At 40.5% G+C, this 18,084-nt stretch overlaps 1 protein-coding gene across 4 annotated transcripts in view; it reads right to left on the bottom strand.

Annotated features, from left to right (window-relative positions):
• Positions 1-405: 405 nt before the first annotated feature.
• BTBD7 (BTB domain containing 7) overlaps positions 406-18,084 on the bottom strand; it is a 54,927-nt gene continuing 37,248 nt past the window's right edge. For 3 of the 4 annotated variants that reach the window (XM_040600665.1, XM_040600664.1, XM_040600666.1), the window contains 8 exons: positions 16,895-16,970; positions 14,535-14,695; positions 14,110-14,253; positions 13,762-13,875; positions 12,046-12,235; positions 8,981-9,159; positions 7,834-8,262; positions 406-5,376 (listed from right to left, as the gene is read on the bottom strand). In XM_040600665.1, the coding sequence (XP_040456599.1) occupies positions 4,564-5,376; positions 7,834-8,262; positions 8,981-9,159; positions 12,046-12,235; positions 13,762-13,875; positions 14,110-14,253; positions 14,535-14,695; positions 16,895-16,970 (2,106 nt within the window). In that variant the 3' untranslated portion in view covers positions 406-4,563. The remainder of the gene's footprint in view (positions 5,377-7,833; positions 8,263-8,980; positions 9,160-12,045; positions 12,236-13,761; positions 13,876-14,109; positions 14,254-14,534; positions 14,696-16,894; positions 16,971-18,084) is intronic. The other variant, XM_040600667.1, reaches the window with a different exon arrangement.

The following is an 18,084-nucleotide window of genomic DNA, read 5'->3' as shown; positions in this document are numbered from 1 at the left end:
GCCTTGACTATGAGTAATCCTATTGCCTTTAACAGTGGTACTGCTCAGGCAGTTAGTTCAGTGAGCTCTGGCTAGAGCTTATTTTCACCTTTCTGATAAAATTAGTGGTGGTTGTTCAAGCAGCTTGACTTCCTCTTCTTACACTGGTTTGTATCATACCCTTGATGTTCAAAGCATTATTGTACACTTTTTTTTTTTCCCCAGAAGGAACAGCAAACCTTGCCAGTTTTAAGAGCCAGGACTGTTGGAGCACACCTTATAGCCTATATTGAACTCCTCCTTTCCCCCCGCTCATCAGTCACAGCAAGTTTGGAATAATGACAGCACAGCCAGTTCAGCCAGTAGGTCAGCGGGCAGCACCGCAGCAGCTGGCTGGTAACAGCTGGAAGAAGTTGCACAAGCACATTCTATACAAGCCATTTATTTGAAATGCCAACTATACGTAGGATAAAGTCAGTGTTACATGCTTCTCAGCAACAGTAGAAAAATAGAACCAGTGAAAACCTTTTTACAACTGTAATGGTACTCAAAAGAGAAATGTATTGTTTTACAATGCATCACACAAGACTAGAATTCAAGTTTGGAGGTACCTAAATAAAAATACTATTCTTTTAAAAAACACTATGTACAATTGAAGCGTAAACAAGTTTTACAAAGTACTGGTTATGCAGGTTGTAGAAAAAACACTTGCATAGGACATGAAGTCAGTTTTAAGAAAGTTTTCTGAGCCTTTAGCATTGAAGGCACTTGACTTTATACCAGTAACAACACAAGGACATGAAACAAAACCGTAAGGTTGCCAAAGGCAGGGCTACCTTCTGGCAGTACAGATAATTACAGAAACCCCAAATACGGTTTCACAATTTTATCTCAGCTGTTCCTCGCGGTTGGCAGGGCTCAGCACCACCTCTGCCATAGAAGCATATAATTATTAGATAAAAGAACAGTGCCTCAAACAGCATGAGTATTCTTTAAAACAAACAAACAAAAATAAAAACCGACCCCCCCCCCCAATCCAAACCCCCCAAAACCCCCACCAAACCCCAACCAAAGAAACCCATAAGACAAACATTTGGGACATTCCAGGACCAAAACCCAAGGCTTACAAGTACAGGCGGCCACAGCCTTAACTTTCAGAAACGAAACTCCTCAAGAACAGGAAAAATACAACAAGAAACTGCCAATCAACACAGCAGTTATTAATACACAACTACAGTAACTCCGTGGAACAACAAAACATTTCAAATGAAGAATCTGTTTCAGGAATTAAGTTATTCATTCATATATTAAGGAAAAGAGGAGGGCGTCAGGGAAAGGGGAATAAGTTTTTGCATGTTGCCCACCAAATGAAAGTCTTGAGCTCTAACAGAAGGAGCATGAATCTTCCTCATTCAAAAAAACTTAATGTTCACACCTCTATCCTCAAGAAAAATACAGTCAGTAATGTTATCTCCATCAAATTCACAGGAGGAAAAGATGTTAATTTCCAGCCTAATCAGAAAGTGCTTCATGTAAACAAGGAGCTTCTGCACCAAAGTTTCAGTAGACAGAGAACAAGAAGTAGCAGGTAGCACAGGTACATGTGTTCTGTGAGTGAGATGCAGTATGAACACTAGTTCTGAATAATGCTTCCATGAAGAATAAAGATGGTCTCCCTCCCCTCCCTCTGCACAGCCAACTAAGTAGGAAATCCTATGCTGGAGTACAAAAATACAGTTCCAGTAACTTGACCAATCCTTCTTTTCCACTTCAAATCGGCTGCCATTAGCCGCTTTCTTCTTCCCCACTCAAAATATACAAGTGAAAACACAGATTGTCTATACAGCCTGATTGTCTTTGTGGCCTCTGAAGGACTTTTATTTTGCACCTACTTTTAAACACTCTATTCTCTTTTTAATACTGCTCAGTTTCTGAGTCTTCAGAAGCAGTTTTGTATTCTGAAATGCAGATGCGTTCCCCAGAGGCATTCCTCACCAGCTTATTCCAAAACCAAAGCATTTCGCTATTTCCCTCAAGCCGCAACCTCAAAACTTCTGTCTTCATCAGGCACGTCCCCACAAGTTTCAAGCTTAAAAGTTACAGCTGTAGATTTCAGCCCCATCTCTGTTCCGGCACACAGTGCCACATCAAACTACGGTAACTAAAATAGTTTTCTCGAAGTAACATCTATCGATTTTCGGTAAAAATAAATTATTCAGAATAGCAAGTCTTCTGAGGACAGCTATGACTTTTTAGTAATTAAGCTACCAACATACATATGATGCAAGGGCGGGCAGTTTCAGGGTTTTTGTGCGTGGTGAAAGTTAATGCTTCTAGTGCTGGTGGAGCACGAGACCCAAGTAACCGGTTGGAGCTATGCCGCCCGACAGCACCCTGCCCAAACCTCCAGCAGAATCCCAGGGAGCCTCGGCCCCTAACCCACAGCAGCACCGCCCCCACCCCAGCACCTTCTTGCCTTTACCACCGCTCTACACTGCAGTCCCACGGAAATACTACAGATCGGTGACGAGGCCACGACCACCAAGCATCTTCACTGTGGTCAAAAAAAACCCCAACACAATACACCAACCAGATTGAAAAGGCTGACAGAGGGGAAAAAACCCCAACAAAACCATCTCCCCACCCTCCCCCCCCCCCAGACACATACATCACTGGCACACTTCGGCTAAGATTCTCCTCCAATCCTCCACGCCTTCCACGGCTGCACCTCAAAAGGAGTGCCTGCAGAGCTTACACAGGCTCGGGAGGCCTACAGACGTGGATGGAGGTGACATTAGGATTTATTGGTTCAAACACCTATATCTTCATTTATCGAGAAACTATTTGGTAATTTGGAAAGGCAGTATTCCATATTTATCAATAACATTGTGGTGGTGTTACCAGGCCTTGCATACTTTAATGAAACAGGTTAGGTAAGAATCTGCCATTACCTAAAAACTAAAAGTAAAGCTGCAAAATTTCTGTTCAAATAGTATTAAGCATTTTGAACTGCAGGAAACAACTCCACATAACCTCCAAGCAGTCCTTAGGTCACACTTGGGATAAAAGTTTTCTACTGCAGGGAAATCCTTCATTCTAGAAACTGCATTTGAAAAATAAAACCAAAACAGGCCTTTATCACTACACTGCAGTAGCATCAGATCCCTACCCTAAATGCAATGAATCTGTAGTAAAAGCTGCATGGCAAGTATTAAGGATGCACTTAATTACAACCATTAACACCCAGCGCATTGCTTAACTGCAACCCAGTGGTAGGGAGCCAGCCCAGATCACTATCATCCCTTCTCCACATCACACTAATAGACGAACCTTATTTCCGTGTTTTAAAAAAGTAGTCGGGAAAGGGAAGTGTAATTCAAGAGTGCTAAAGCTTCGCACATTCCATGATGCTAGAGCAGTTACTCCTTCCTTTGATTTTGTTCACAGAACAGCTGCAATTACGAAGTCACCAACACTTCAGATCAGGTAAGAAACACCGAACAACGTCACTAAGAGTGAAGCCCTTTTTTAATGGCAGGCAGGAGAAAGCAAGGCAATGAGCAGTCACCTTGGCATCTCCGTTGGAGAGGGAACCCTCTCAAGTGGGGGGTTACCACTCAGGCAACAGCAAAAATGCCATGCCTCGTCTTCCTGACACTCCAGGATTTAGCATGAATCCTCAGCTCTGGTCTTCACTTACCCCCACATGTGGGTAGCTGGAAGAACAAGTTATTACTATTATTTTTACAGTATTTCTAGATTGATTTCTGTATGGGCAAGTGAAGAATGCTAGTCTGTCTAATAAGTGCTTCTGTGTGATCATGGGAGTTCTCCATGGTCACAGCTGAACAGAGATCAGACTGTCAGATCCCAGTCAATTTCACTGGGATCTGGACTCCTGAATATCCCCCTGGACACTTAAAAACCCAAATATAATTCTTGAAGTGGGCTTGCTACATAAGGGGAAGACCAGCTGCCAGAACTTTTCAAACAAAACGTTAGACTGGATTCTTGCCATAGTTGTAAAAATCAGGAAGATTTTAGATCTAAACAAACTAACAAAAAAGTCTAACTAAAAATGTAGTATTTTGATGTGCTGTTCTTTGGAATTCCTATAATTAAAAAATAAACGTATTGTTACTATCTCATAAGAAAATACATTTCATTATGTGCAACTCAATGCACATAGGGAATTGGTAGGTGAAAGGGAAAATGCAAAAGTATGAAAATACACTCCTTTAAATGTGACAATAAAGTTTAACATATTAGTACAAAACTAATACACTAAAATAGATGTACAGGTGCAAAAGGCTACTAGGTTGTAGAAAAAAGGTACCAGCTTGGTTTTTTTTAAAAGGCTTAATTAAATTTGCTCCAAAAAAATTCCCACAAATTAAAACCAGAAGCAGCATTACAAACAGATAACATGCTGTCTCTAATGAAGCAATGTATGTACAAAAGAAGTGAGTGAAGATGAATTAATCTGCTGGCATGAATGAATTTGTCTGACAGAAGTCAGGCCAAAAGCTGCAAAGAATGGGATGTTTACGACTCTTAGGCACAGAGAAAGAGTGGAGGTTGCTTTCATAGGGCGGATTTTTTATACAGGAAGTCTGGTTTGTTCGGAGACCTCCTTCCTCTGCTTGCTGCATCTTCCCTTTCCAAATCTGCATTTCTCTGTGCTCCATGTTCCAAAGGCTCATCATCCACCAGTCTCCTACTGGGTCTCTCTTCTTGCGTTTCAGAGGTGTATGCAGACAGCGAAGGTCTGTTGGAGGTCAGCCCATAGGTTAAATCTGTTTCCATTTTTGTTCTTCCCCTGATGTGAACTGGGCCATTCCCAGCATTTTCCTGGGCAGCCAATGCCAAGTCCAGTCGCTGGGGAGGTTGTTCTAAGACATCGAGGTGTATTGGCTCATTCTTTTGTCTATGTTGATGCCCATCCTGGGAGAGCAGGTATTCCCTCCTAGAATCCTCTTGCTTTTTAGGAGATATCTGGGAGGGCAGATAGGCTGACTTTAAGCCACTTGGTGATGCCTTGTGGCTATACAGATCTGGGCCAAAATATATGCCTTGTGAAGGCGAAGGACTGTGCCTGTTGGGTGCTGGAGTGGAGGGTCTGCATGCAGCATTAGAGAAGTCATAGAAGTCGGGATATTCCTGCTGATTTTCTCGAGCATCTATTTTTTGCTCTATTGCATGTTTCTTTCGAGAAGTGGGCATGTGTCTGTTCTGAATACATGAAATGTGCTGGGGTGGGCCGGGCCCTACCTCTGTAACCGTCTGGCTTAATTCTGTGTCGACAGTGAGCTCTGGCAATCTTCTGTCTTTTAAAGACATTGCTGACACACCCATTGCGATATCTGGCATCAGTTCATTTAGCAAGGGCTGAGTACACTGCAAGAGAAAATAAATTGTTCCATGGAAAGAAAGCAAAAGCTAAACACAAATCGTATTTAGGATAGTTTCTGTAATTCAAACCGACATTCTCCTAATCTACTTTGCCTAGACCAACTTCAACCTGCAAGTTTCCTACGCTGTTTAAAGAACACATGCATCCTCCAACCTTCACCTTCCTGCTAGCTTAATACTATTTCTTTCATTCACGAAGCTGTTGTCCACAATAACAGCTCCTTCTTAAACACATCTTGTCTTGAACACGCAGTAAATGGCAATGTACCGTTAAACCCTGAAAAGGTAAGCCAGCTGTAAGCCACCTGCAAGTATCAGACTAAATAAGGTACTGCGTGCAGAACCTAACAAATGGTTTGTTACAGCACAGAGTTCCAGCGCAGGGAAGCCACAAAACATGTACTTCATCACTATAGACGCAACCCTTCTCCTTGCATTTCGTATTTTTAAATAAGTTAACCGCAGGCACGTGTGTGTGTATGCGTGACAGCCTCAGGGCTTGTGGGGGGGCATCAGTTACAGTGCTGACTAGATCCTCAGAGCGCACGGAAGCTGCTGCATGGCATTCTCGCCTACACCTATAAGCAGTCCTGCAATAAGACAGGCACGTTTCAGTCTTCCAGACAGAAGAGTTAAAATTTCTACTTGTACTTATTTCTAATGAAAGTGATTTTAGTAATCATTCGTTACTAGTAGCTCACAAATTGAAGAATACAGAAGAAAAATATCATCCATATAAAGTCTAAGCTTCTCCTTGATTATTTTTTTTTTTTTACAGAAACATCCTAGCAGAAACATTTCTAATGTGAAGAACTGTATGGTTTCCTTAGTGAAGTCAGTATTGATCCAGAGAGACAGACACGCTACAAACTCCACTCTAGAATAAGCAAGGGCAAATAATTCTGATTTATATCTTTTAACCTAATCTTTTAAAACTTTAGGTTTAATTTTAGGTTAGAAGTTAAATCTTTTAACCTAAAATATAAAAAGGAGTACAACATGTTTAGGACAACTGCTAAAGAAAAAGAATATCCATGTTTTCCATTCAGAATTCCAGATCAAATCTGCATCCAAAGAGCAGGTTTTCACTAGGACAACTGTGTACTGAAACAGTTTTTTCACTGCAGAAATAAAATAACAAAATCTTTGTTTAGCATTTCATGTACTTCACAAAGCTATGTCTTGATCCAGTACATTGTAAGTTCATTGTTTTTATTGCATCATATTGTAGTTCAGCAACTATGATGACTGCCTAAGTGCTGTAATGAGCCTCTTTGTATTTACAATTTCTGCCTGCCTAAGGCCTTCACATTCTCCATAGGCTCCCTTTAGTGATGAAAATTTACTAAATTGATTACTGCTTATGAAAAAGCCTTTGTCTTTAATTAGGGATTGCTTAACTTGGACAGTGAGCTTAGGGAGCTCAAGGACAACCTTAATGAGCAGGTGGTGTTTGTCTTGAGCTCCTGAACACGCAAGACATGAGCAGGAACATCCAGCCAATAAATGCTGTGTGCAGCTATGTCATGACAGTAATTCCACCATGCTCGGGCGCCTGGCCAACATCCCTGACACGTGTGAATCTTATGAATAATGAGATAGTGCACACCTGCACTTCGCCTAAACTTAAAAAAGTTTGCATACAGTAGGTGTGTAAACTATGTTTGTTTTTCACTGAGTATAAAGGCGGGCAAGCTCCTGGACTGGGCCAGAAGCCTCACCTATGGGTGGATGCATTGTGTAGGAATTTTCCCAGTTACTGAGAGACTCCTAGCGCTGGCTGCAATGGGGATTCCCAGTCAAAGTGTGGGCCTGGATGATGTTAAGGTGGTAGTTGGTGATGTATCCTTTCCTTAGTCTCTGTAACGCTTTGCAGTAATGATCAGATGCTTCACTTCTATTGCTCTTTTATCATATTGTGCATAATAACTACTAGTTTCCTTTTATCATATTGCATACTATTTTTCCTTTATAGTGTAATGTAATAAACTGCATTTATTCTTATATTTGATTTGGAATTAATTTTTGCTTGGTATCCAGTCAATCAGCAAAACACCTTTATATACATCTGTTTACATCAGGACTGCTTACCTGTGAATATCCAGGCTATCATCGCTATTTCTACCCATGAATTATAGCATGCAGTCCACACAACTCATGCTTTGTTTTAATGTAGAACAGCCTACATTATTTCAGAAGATTCATTAGTCCCACGTGCCCCTCCAAAATGCTCCTGCCTCTGCAACATTCATTCTCCCAGGGCTTAGGAATGCAGAATGCTGACAGCCAGTTTGGTAGTTAATTCTTCTCCTAACCAACAACGATGCTCTTTTATTTGACAAAGCCAAGTTACTTCGTTGGAATCAAGTAGATTCTCTCTAGCTCCTCTCTATAAGCCACTCTGAGTGGCCAGGGATAGGGAGGAGAAGTCGTAATACTTACTACTTGCTTCTCAGCTGCCATCACTGCCGCTGCTACAGCCACCGTTTGTCTCCCCAGACCTGTAGTATTAGTGCAATCAGGAGGTGCTGCTTTAACACTGGGCAAGTAGACAGGCGGTGCAGCTTTGGGAGCGGTTCGGGAGTGGAACAGTGAGTGATTACACGGGTAAGAAAAGGAACGGGAGGGATGTTGACTTGGCACCCTTTGTTTCCAGCCCACTTTGAATTGGTTATGAATAGGAGTTGCTGGTGGGTGGTATGGAGGTGGAGGAGGGGGCAATGGTGGATGAAAGGCCACAAAAGAGTCTAGTTCTGTAAACATGGTTTCTGCAGTGGGAGTGCTGTTAATGCGACATCGTCCAGACTGTCTCATTGTCAGGAGTGGGCTTTCGTCCCCAAATCGCTCATCAGGAAAGAATTTGTGAGGATTCTGCAAAGGAAAAAAACCTCAGCATATAACAAAACAAAGTACGAAGTCATCTAGAAAAATCTCCTAAACTAACACACAATGGAACTAGAAATCTGACCGTCCTCTAACAGGCTAGTTGGGCCATCTAAAGCCTCACCACCACTTGTGGTGGTTACAGCTGTCACTGAATAAAGATTTTTTTAAATATATTTTTTTAAAACAAGAAAAGAAGCATCAGATTCTGTGTGACTAAGTTTACCAACAAATGCATTTGCTTTAACAGCGTACAAACAGAAATGGGATTTCCAAATTCCCAGTCCCGATATGTACTATGCAGATCTATTGTATTAGTTAGGACCCTTTCTCCTCCGATTCAAGAATAAATCATAATCTAAATTTCTAGTTATGGTTTGACTATTCTCATCAACTGCCCCTTTGGAGGTTTTTTTTTTTGCCTCCAAAATCTGTGGCAGTAGTAGCACCCTGAATGGAGACAGCTCTTGAGAAAAATATTTATATACTGCCCTTACACATTTATTAAAATCACATAAATTAAACACAACAGTCTCACTGTGATTTGCACCTGGACAGTTCTGAAGTTATGCAGGCATGTCAAAGCATTTTTGTGCCTGCATGTGCACATACAAAGTGGTTCTCTTACTGCAGTTACACATTCAAGTCAATTCAAAAGCAGAACAGTATCAAAGCATCTATGGTCTTACAGAGCAATTTTTCATACCTGCAAAAGTTCAGCAGCAGCATCAGAAAGTCCGAATTCCCGCAGCACACGAATCTGAATCTCATAACTGACTGTGGCGCCTTCTCCACAATTAAGAGCATATGCTCTCTGCACCTGCTCTGTATGACGCAGCTCCTGCAGCCGTTTGATCATCTCTTTTACAACAAGGAGATTAGGAACTGGAGGGATAACAGAATGGAATGGGGATAACAGAGATTACTTTTGGAAAGGTGAGACAGTAAATTTGATTGCAATAGTTAGATTTCATTCTGAAAGAAAAAAAAAATCTAACATCAGGCTGATTTTTTTTTTATTATTTTTTTTTTAAGAAGCATTCTGCCAAGAGCAGTTCAACTTACACATATTCCTTGGAGCATCATTAAGCCACATGGGATAACATATCATACAAATGGTAAACGCATATATCATTTTTCCAGCTTCTGCTAGAATAAGCTGCAAATACAGCCTTCTTTGTAAACCCTTCATGATGCAGGAATGTAATGATATGAGGTAGGGACAGGATATCTTAAATAAAACAGAATGTTCCCTTATGAATTCTGTGTGCCAAGAATTCATTGATTTTTTTGGCATACTTCTTGTGGAATTCTATAATCACAAGACCATAATACCAGTATATAAATACAGAAAAAGCATTCTAAAAAAAAATTACACAAACTTTAAGCCAACATAAACCTGTTAAAATTACGTTGTTTTATGCTGCCATATTGAAATAATTTTTTAAAAAAAGCTTTCCAAAAGGAAATAATGTATAATTTGGGGTATTCATCCTGTTGCAAAACTTCCTCATGTCACTTCTTACTGCTATTTGATGATGAATGATATTTCTTTGTGGTCTTTCTGTCCTCAGGAAAATGCACGTATCGTGAGAGAAGACAAATCCAGATCTCTGAATACCTGAGTCCTGGCATCTGATCCTTTTTTAGTGTTTTTTACAAGTGTAACATATTACCGTGACCACATGTCCATAATGAAAGCTCATGGAAGTTAAATGGATCAGACAGCAAGAACAATGTGAAAATACATTCGTTAAAGAGAAGGAGAAAACCCAACACCATGCAACTACAACCGGTCCCAATTTCACAAAGTTTACATTGGTACATGAAGAATAATTATAAGTAGTGCAAAATATCCCCCCTACAAACTGAGTTCTTTTACTGGGGGGGGAACAACCCTATCCAGAGTTCAAGGCTTGGAAATAAGTCCTCCACACTACCCTCCACACACCTCAGTTGTTTGAAAAATCCTGATTTAGCAGTCAGACGTTTAGCTACAACCAGCATTTTGCTAACACTGAAAAAAAGAAGTTTGAAGCAGTCTCCAAAAAAAAGATCTAAGTTTTTTAATGAAAAAGCATTGTCTTCTCAAACACAGGTTTATTTCTGTTTTTTTACTATCACTCATGTGAGACACATGGAAGAGAGATTACATATATAAAAACAATAAAATTCTCTCAAGTCAGTTGCATGATTTCTTATTCAAACCAAAACCAGAAAATGCTTAAAAAACCCAATTACCCACAGAACCTGGCCTCAAAGTAGAGCAGACTTCAGCAGAGGCTGAACTCAGCTTACAATAGTGTTGCAAGAGCAGCACAAAGACATGCTGCCGACAGCATTTACGCAAATATAGTCCACAGGCAGCGAACAGATGCAGGACACCTAAGCTGTAAGCACCCCTGTTCTAAGAGCCTAGCCTACGGGGCGCAGGGGCAATGTCGCCTAGCTCTCCCTCCAGCAGTTCCTGGGCTCCACCTACGCTTTGGGATGGATTCCCATACCAGTTAAGGTTTGGTATATGGCTGAATCTCCTCAAATTAATTGGGCTCCTAGCACAAGGCACTGGCAAAATAATCAATTCCTTTGCTTAATTACAGAACTCGGTAAAGCAGGAGGTTATCAGGACCTCCTTGACCTGACCCAGTATGGCAATTTAAAAGGGCTGAACACAGCGCTCCATCCAAGACCGATCACTTCACAAGGCTTGTGGCACAGGTTTTTTTTGTATTTTAACATGATGGTTGCTCTTTATGGAATTGTGTTATGTTGACTTTCAGCCTTTTCTCCAGAGAGCTTCCCTCAGCCACAGCTGTGTACGCACAGAGCTGGCTACACTTCCATCTGCACAATGTTTCCGACTTTCTTCACTGTATTTAAATTTAATCTTGGTCATTTAGCTATCTAATCCTGGCCTCCAAAACATCCACTGGCTCTCCCAACTTGTCATCAGCTGCAAGTTTTGCCAGTGTATTATCTCTGCAAGCCAAGTATTAATCGGACAGGGAAAAGGAGCAGGGAGGAAGAGCTCGATGCTTTTGGAATCCCACCAGATACATTCTTCCAGTTTGACACCAAAAGATCAAACACATAAGTGACAAAATATATTACAGTAGTTTTTTATTTCCCTGGCTTGCCTATAGCAAATGTCACACCAGGTATCCTGTAGTCAAGAGAGACCATATCTACTTCCACCTATAAAAACTTACTCTGACACACAAGGAATGAAGTTGGTTTGAATTCAAAGCTAAAGTGCATTTGGTGAACTGAAAATATCTATTTTGAGTGACTACTTCCAGTATTTTTCTGGAAAACTGAGTTGAGCTGACTGCCCTACAAGTTATATTCCCCTACTTTTTGTTTTTAAAAGAAATCAGTGTTTTGCTATTTTCCAGCCTTTCAGATCTTACCCATCTTGGGTGACTGGTTGTAGAAAACCGAGAACTGCTCTGAGAACGGAGCACCAGACTCCGGCACGTGTTCTACAGTAAGTTTAACCAGTGCAAGGTTTTTCAAATTGCTGATCTGAAGCAGGTTAAAATACTACCCCCTCCCGTAGTTTGTTTTCTAACTGCTTACTATGCCACCCAAATATAACGTCTTCAGAGTAGACAAAAGCAAAAGGGACTACTGTTGGGTGGGAAGAAACCCACACAGTGCAGTTCTGAGGAAATCATACCACTCAGTAATTCACATTCACTCTCCCTGACCCCAAACCCCCACGCATCCACACGGGAGCAACTGGCATTGCAAGCCATCTAGGAGCCTTACCTGGGATCTCATTGGCTATAACTGAAGGAGGACTGGACTGGTTAGTGCTAACTTGCTGGTGGGTAATCATATGACAGCACTGCGGCACCGCGTTGTTTACCATGTAAAGGGTGTCGGGCACATTGGACATTCGGACCATCCGCAAACGAACGAGATCAGTTTGTTCCACCATCATCTCATCCAGTACCGACTGCAACGACAGCCATTAGAGCCCTCATGAAGGCACAGCGCGCACACCCACCGGGACCTGCTGCAAACGGTCCCGAGGCCACAAGTCTAGCAACGTCTAAGCCGTAACTTTGCAGATACTGTTTGGGACCTGGAATTTTCCTCCGCATTTTCTATTCCATTTTCCAGTCATGATCAGAGTTGAGTTTCAGAGCTAAGAGCAGACAGGTGAATAAAGTTTGGGAAGGTTGCTTTGTTTATTTTGTACCTGTCAGATTAGGAGTAACCTTCTCAAGGCTAGACCCTCTGGACTCCGTCTCACACTGCCTGTAGGTCTCAACTCTCCACGCCGCTGAGGCGGCACTAGTCTGAAAATGAAGTGGTTTTCCCTCAGACATCTTAATGAATAGAAAGGGATTTATGCATACCCTTTAAAGATTTTCATTGAATGTTAAATGGATTTATATCAAAAAAATGGGAGGCTAAAATGTAAAAGAGTAAAAAAAAAAATAATATCAGAAATCACTCTTCCATAATTTTTGCATTTCACAATAATTAAACTGTGAATAGGAGTATAGTTACCAGATAGTAAGTATGACAGTCCTTCCTCTAAGGTTAAACAGCTAATGATGTTTTCAAAAACATTAACAGCATAACATGAAACTAACAGAAATGATTCCTGACAGAGGGGAAAAAATTTAGAATGCACTTTTTGATTTAGGGTAACTACTAAAGCACTTCCATACTATATACCTGAAAACTAAGACAGTCAAACCTTTTATTACATGTTCTTTAACGTATTTTTGTTAGTTTTAACTATCCAAGATACAAAGATAAAATTTTAACTGGCTAGCCTTAATTTGCTACTTGAGTGCCACCTGGTGTTCCCTAACCTTTGTGCCCAAAAATTCAAAGTAGTTTTGTTTCTCCACTCCCCTCAAAGAGGATGTCAACAACAACTCACACCCTTAGAAAATAATTTTCTTTCTTAGGCACAGGGAAAAAGCTCTGAATTCAGGAGAGCAGTGTTCAGAGTTTGCAGACAGTGTGGATGTGCACAGCTTCACCTAATCCTCTTACTCTGCCGTCACCTGCACTGCTGGGGCTCACGAGCTATCGGCTCATCAGAGTTGCCTTAAGTGGCAGCGCATTAGTTAGCAAACCACAAGGCTCCCATTCTGTCAAACACAGTATGGCACGTTTCAGCCTCACACAGAGCCATCTCCACCCTGTCACCAAACGTCACCATCAGAGATGCTGCAAGATCTTCCGTTTGGCAGTCCTCATGCAAGATATTAAATAGGGAAGCTACTGCCTGAGTGGACACAGAGGACTTCAGTCAAACTGGGATACAAGATACTTATTCCATTTTGCGGAGGATCAAAAGAATTTTGGTTCTGTTTGATTCAAACAAGAAGATGAAATACCAGAGTCCTCTGCCGAGTGGAATAGTAGTTCTCTACCCAGCTCTGGTGGGAGCTGGGGAGCCTGAAAGACCTGGCACCAAGGTTGCTGACTAGCTGCAAACTGGGACTCTCAGGCTCTCACCTTGCCATCCGCCTGCCAGGAGTGCTGCCGAGGAGCTGGGCCGGCAAACTGGCTGGAAACCAGGGAGGTTTCCCTCAGAACGCTGCTTTGTTTCCGGTGGAATTTCATCAAGATCTGTCTCGCAAACATTTCAATTTCGACAAAAAAAAATTTTGTTGAAATTTTTCTGACCAGTTCTAGAGACTTGAGCCTGATGATCAATCTTGTAAGTCTTGTTAAATTGAAAATGTTAGTATTTTAGGCCAGTACATGCAAAGAAAGACAAAACATACCAAAATCTTTCCCTGTTTACAGAACCCCCTGATGACTCCAATTTAACAATAATCAAGTGTTGTTAATTATTATTACCTTAGCCTCCTCCACATAGGGCGAGAACAGTCTTGGCCGTACATATATTCCAGCATTTTTTTGCCGCAGCCAGGCATTTGACTTTCCACCTTCTGATGTTGGTAGCATGTCTGAAGGAGGAGTACTAATCAGGCTTCTCTTCATCTTCAAGAATTAAGAAAGAGTTTTACGTTTTTTTTAAATAAAAATATGGGGAACACTTGCATGAATTGCATTTCTTACACTGAATCCTTATACCACTGATTTTTCTTTAGCCTTCTGATAGATTTAAAAAAACAGAAAACTTAACCAGGAAGTTACACACACATTACTCAGAAGTAACATTTTAGGAGCTAACCATTAAAAAAATAAAGTTAACCTGAACATTGTAGAATCTGAAGTATAAAGACCTCAGAGATAGTATTTGTATGAGAGTACTGACTTACAGCATCACTCAGTACTTCACTGTTCATGGGTAAGATGTGCTCAATGCGGACAAAGGGTAAAAGTGGAGACAGGATCTCTCTCAGCTCCTCAATGTCAAGATCTCTCCTCTTCACACCTCTTTTGTTCACACTGTGAGCAGTACCACTGAGTAAATTAGGCTCTTTGGGAAGGAACAAGAAATACTGAGTTTACATCAGAAAGTTTAAATAGGAAAGCAGGAGTAATAGGAATTTATAGAAAAGGACATAACATTTTGATTTTAAGTCAACAGTGCTTATCAGAATTGTTCTACAAAACTATTTCATGCCTTAAAATCTGATATGAAGCATCCACAAAGACAGGTTCAGTTTATATGAGCATAGGTCATTTGCACAGCTGTTAGTTTCAAAGTAAGCCAGGGAGAAAGTACAAAAATACTGTTTGGGGTTAAGATTTATACAAGTCTACCAAGAGCTATGCTATGAAAACATTTGTACCTCCCTGCTAGCGGTTCCCCCAAAGACTCCCTCCTGCAGCTCCTCTCCATTTCACCAGCACTTTTCAGAGACTTATCTTCTACAAATTAATCTACAAGTTACGCTAGCCTCCTTGTATAACCCACCTTAGTAACGACTGTATCAAGGCAATTCAAATTGCTCTTATGGTCACAGGATACCTGTTTGTGCCAAGAGCTGGTATCTTCCTAGAGATTTCAAGATGACAATGTATGACACACTCAGGTCATTCTCCCTCCCCAGTTAACTAGCTCCACCTGTATTTTAGGTATTGTGCTCAACCTGGATTTGCCTAGCCTGACAGGTTACCTCAAAGAGTAACACATAACCATTCTCCCTTCAGTACCGGCAGCTCACGTTTCAGCCAGAGCCCATTACTATTTCTAATGCCTTCTGATATTTGGCTGACACTGCCCCGTATTTAATGCTGAAAAGTCAAGAGCATCACTGAGGAATTTAGACCGAATAACTAGACTAAATTTAGGCCTAACCTGACAGAACTTGGTGTAAGTCTTATTTATGTTTTTGTTAATATTATGTTACCTGATGATCCCAGGAAAGAGAATTGAGCCTTTTACTTAAACATCACAGACCAGGAAGCTGCGCAATTAGTCCAGATAAACAGCACCTCCCCCAGTCCCCGTCTGTTACTGTTTAATTGGCTCCATTACATTCCAATGTGCCCAAGACAAACACTTAAAAAATACTTACTGTGCCACTAAAAGCACATATTTTAACTGACTTTGTTGCATCTCATACATGTCCATGACAAAGCAGTTACATTGCAAGCAGTAACAGTGGATTTTAAAAACATGTCCAGCCCTCCAAAGACAGTAGCTACACCAGCACTGCTCTGTTTTCACACTGGCAGATTCTTCCCTTTCTGTTCCTCTATTGTACTATCTGACTGACACTTCATGGTGGAGATTAACTACAAGCTACTTGCATTTGTTACTTGGGAAGTATATAATCTGCTTCCCACATCCAACACACGTGAGATTGCTACAGTGGTAAATACAAGGGCAATAACATGCATCTGAGCTAATAAAACACATTTACATCTGCTTGAGGAAAAACACTGACACCACTTGATGGCTTGTTTCTCACTACCACAGATTTCTGTGGAAGAAACATACTCAAACTGAAGAAGTGAAAGGCTGACACAGTAAACTAAGGAGAAGATTACTGCGAGAAGCCTGCACGAGCACAGAAAAGTAGAAGATACTGCAAGGTTTTTTAATTTGATGGATTAGTTACCAAGGAAAATGGTTCTGAGAGAACAGGAAATCAACCAGACTTAAAAATCAAGACTATCTTAGAGGCTGAGAGGACCTCTAGAAGTTTGGTCCAGCCACAACCACTGCCTTCTCCTCACACCTCCCAAGGCAGGGTAAAGAAGGTTGCCCATAAACACATCCAGTTGGATTTTGAACACCTTCAAGGACAGTGACCCCATAAATACTCTGGGCAACCTGTTCCAGTGTCTGACCATCTTCAGTTTCTTACGTTTAAACAGACTTCACCATATTTCAGTTAATGCCTCATTGCCTCTCATCCTATCCTGGATGCCAAAAGAAGAGTGCGGCTCTATTTCTTTTTGCTTCCTGTCATTAGATATTTATAGGCATTGTTAAGATCCCCCCTATGCCTTTTTTTCTTGAAGCTAAACAATCCCAGTTCCCTCAGAACGTCCATGTTTTCATTTTATAGAGAACAAAAGCTGGGGGAAAAGTGCATTTGTTCAGTTTTGACCATACTATGAACAAGGTAAATTAAATCTCCTTAAGTTACAGATTACCCACAAAAGAACTTCCACACATCATGGTTTATATAGTTTAGTACGGTGTGGCTTAAAGGATCCTTACCTCGATCTGCTATTCTCTTCATCAACTGGTGTTCTCCCCATTTAATCAGATATTTAAGAATATCTTGTTCACTTGCCTGTTAGAAAGAGAAAGTCAGCAATCTGTCTATGCTTAGCTTAATGTCACACACACACACACAAAAATATATCCAAAATGAAGAATCACATACACAGGTCTTTTAAAGCTATAAAGAAATACAACTGTACCAAGAGTGAAGCAAGTACTTTATGATCTGCTATACCATTTCCTCCAAATATTTTAAGGTAGTACTACTGATATATCACCACTATGACTTACAGATTCGTGTCACTTATTGAATCCCTAGAAAGAAGAAGAAAAATTTTTCTACAGAAGAAAAAAATTTGTCTAGCATGAAAACATACAGGTATTGAATTTGAATAATTACAGTTAATTAAAAGAGGAAGATCTTACACTGTTTTTTTCGATCTTTTGTTTAACACTACAAATTCAGCATCTGCACAGCCTGGGAACTATGAAAATAAACCAACCAACTAAATTACAGTCTAGGTAAAGAGAAAGATTTTCAGTAGTACTATAAACAAAACATCTTTGCTTTGTTCAAATCTATATACACGTGCTAACCACTCAACATTTTTAGAGGAAAAAAACATCAGGTACTGAAAAATCTAGGTTTATCTATGTAATTTCTTACAACTGGGGTAGGACATTTAGTCATAATACACACTCTCATGGAAGATCAGCAGTACTGTTACAGTAATTCCTGAAAGTAAGCTTTCAAAAACACTTTCAGTAATCTCTAACACTTCACACTTTAAAAAAAAAGGTAAGTTTGGGACAGCTACAATTTTTTAAAAAGTAATCTTTAAGCTATAAAGGCTGGTCATCATTATAAAGGTATCTTCACTGAAGAGAAATGGCAGCAAAACTCCACACGCTTTCCATTAGTCAGTGTGCTTTCCTCTCCCTAAAAACCACATAATTACTGAAGCAAAGTCACAAAAAATAAAAGTTCTGCAATACTTGTCAGAGGAGGTATTTTTATGTCTCCCCAAAAAATAAAGCCTTCTGAATGATTACTAGTTATTAGCTCCCACTGCCCCCAACTAGGATGTACGTTATTACAGCAAAATTACCACCACCACATAGTTTTATCAAACACATAAACATGCAAGGCAAATGTTAGGTTCAGAAATTCTTTGTTTAAAATA

The sequence above is a fragment of the Falco naumanni genome, chromosome 7, assembly GCF_017639655.2.
Source record: "Falco naumanni isolate bFalNau1 chromosome 7, bFalNau1.pat, whole genome shotgun sequence".
In the NCBI taxonomy this organism is placed as follows: Eukaryota; Metazoa; Chordata; class Aves; order Falconiformes; family Falconidae; genus Falco; species Falco naumanni.
This window is presented reverse-complemented; position numbering and strand designations above follow the sequence as displayed.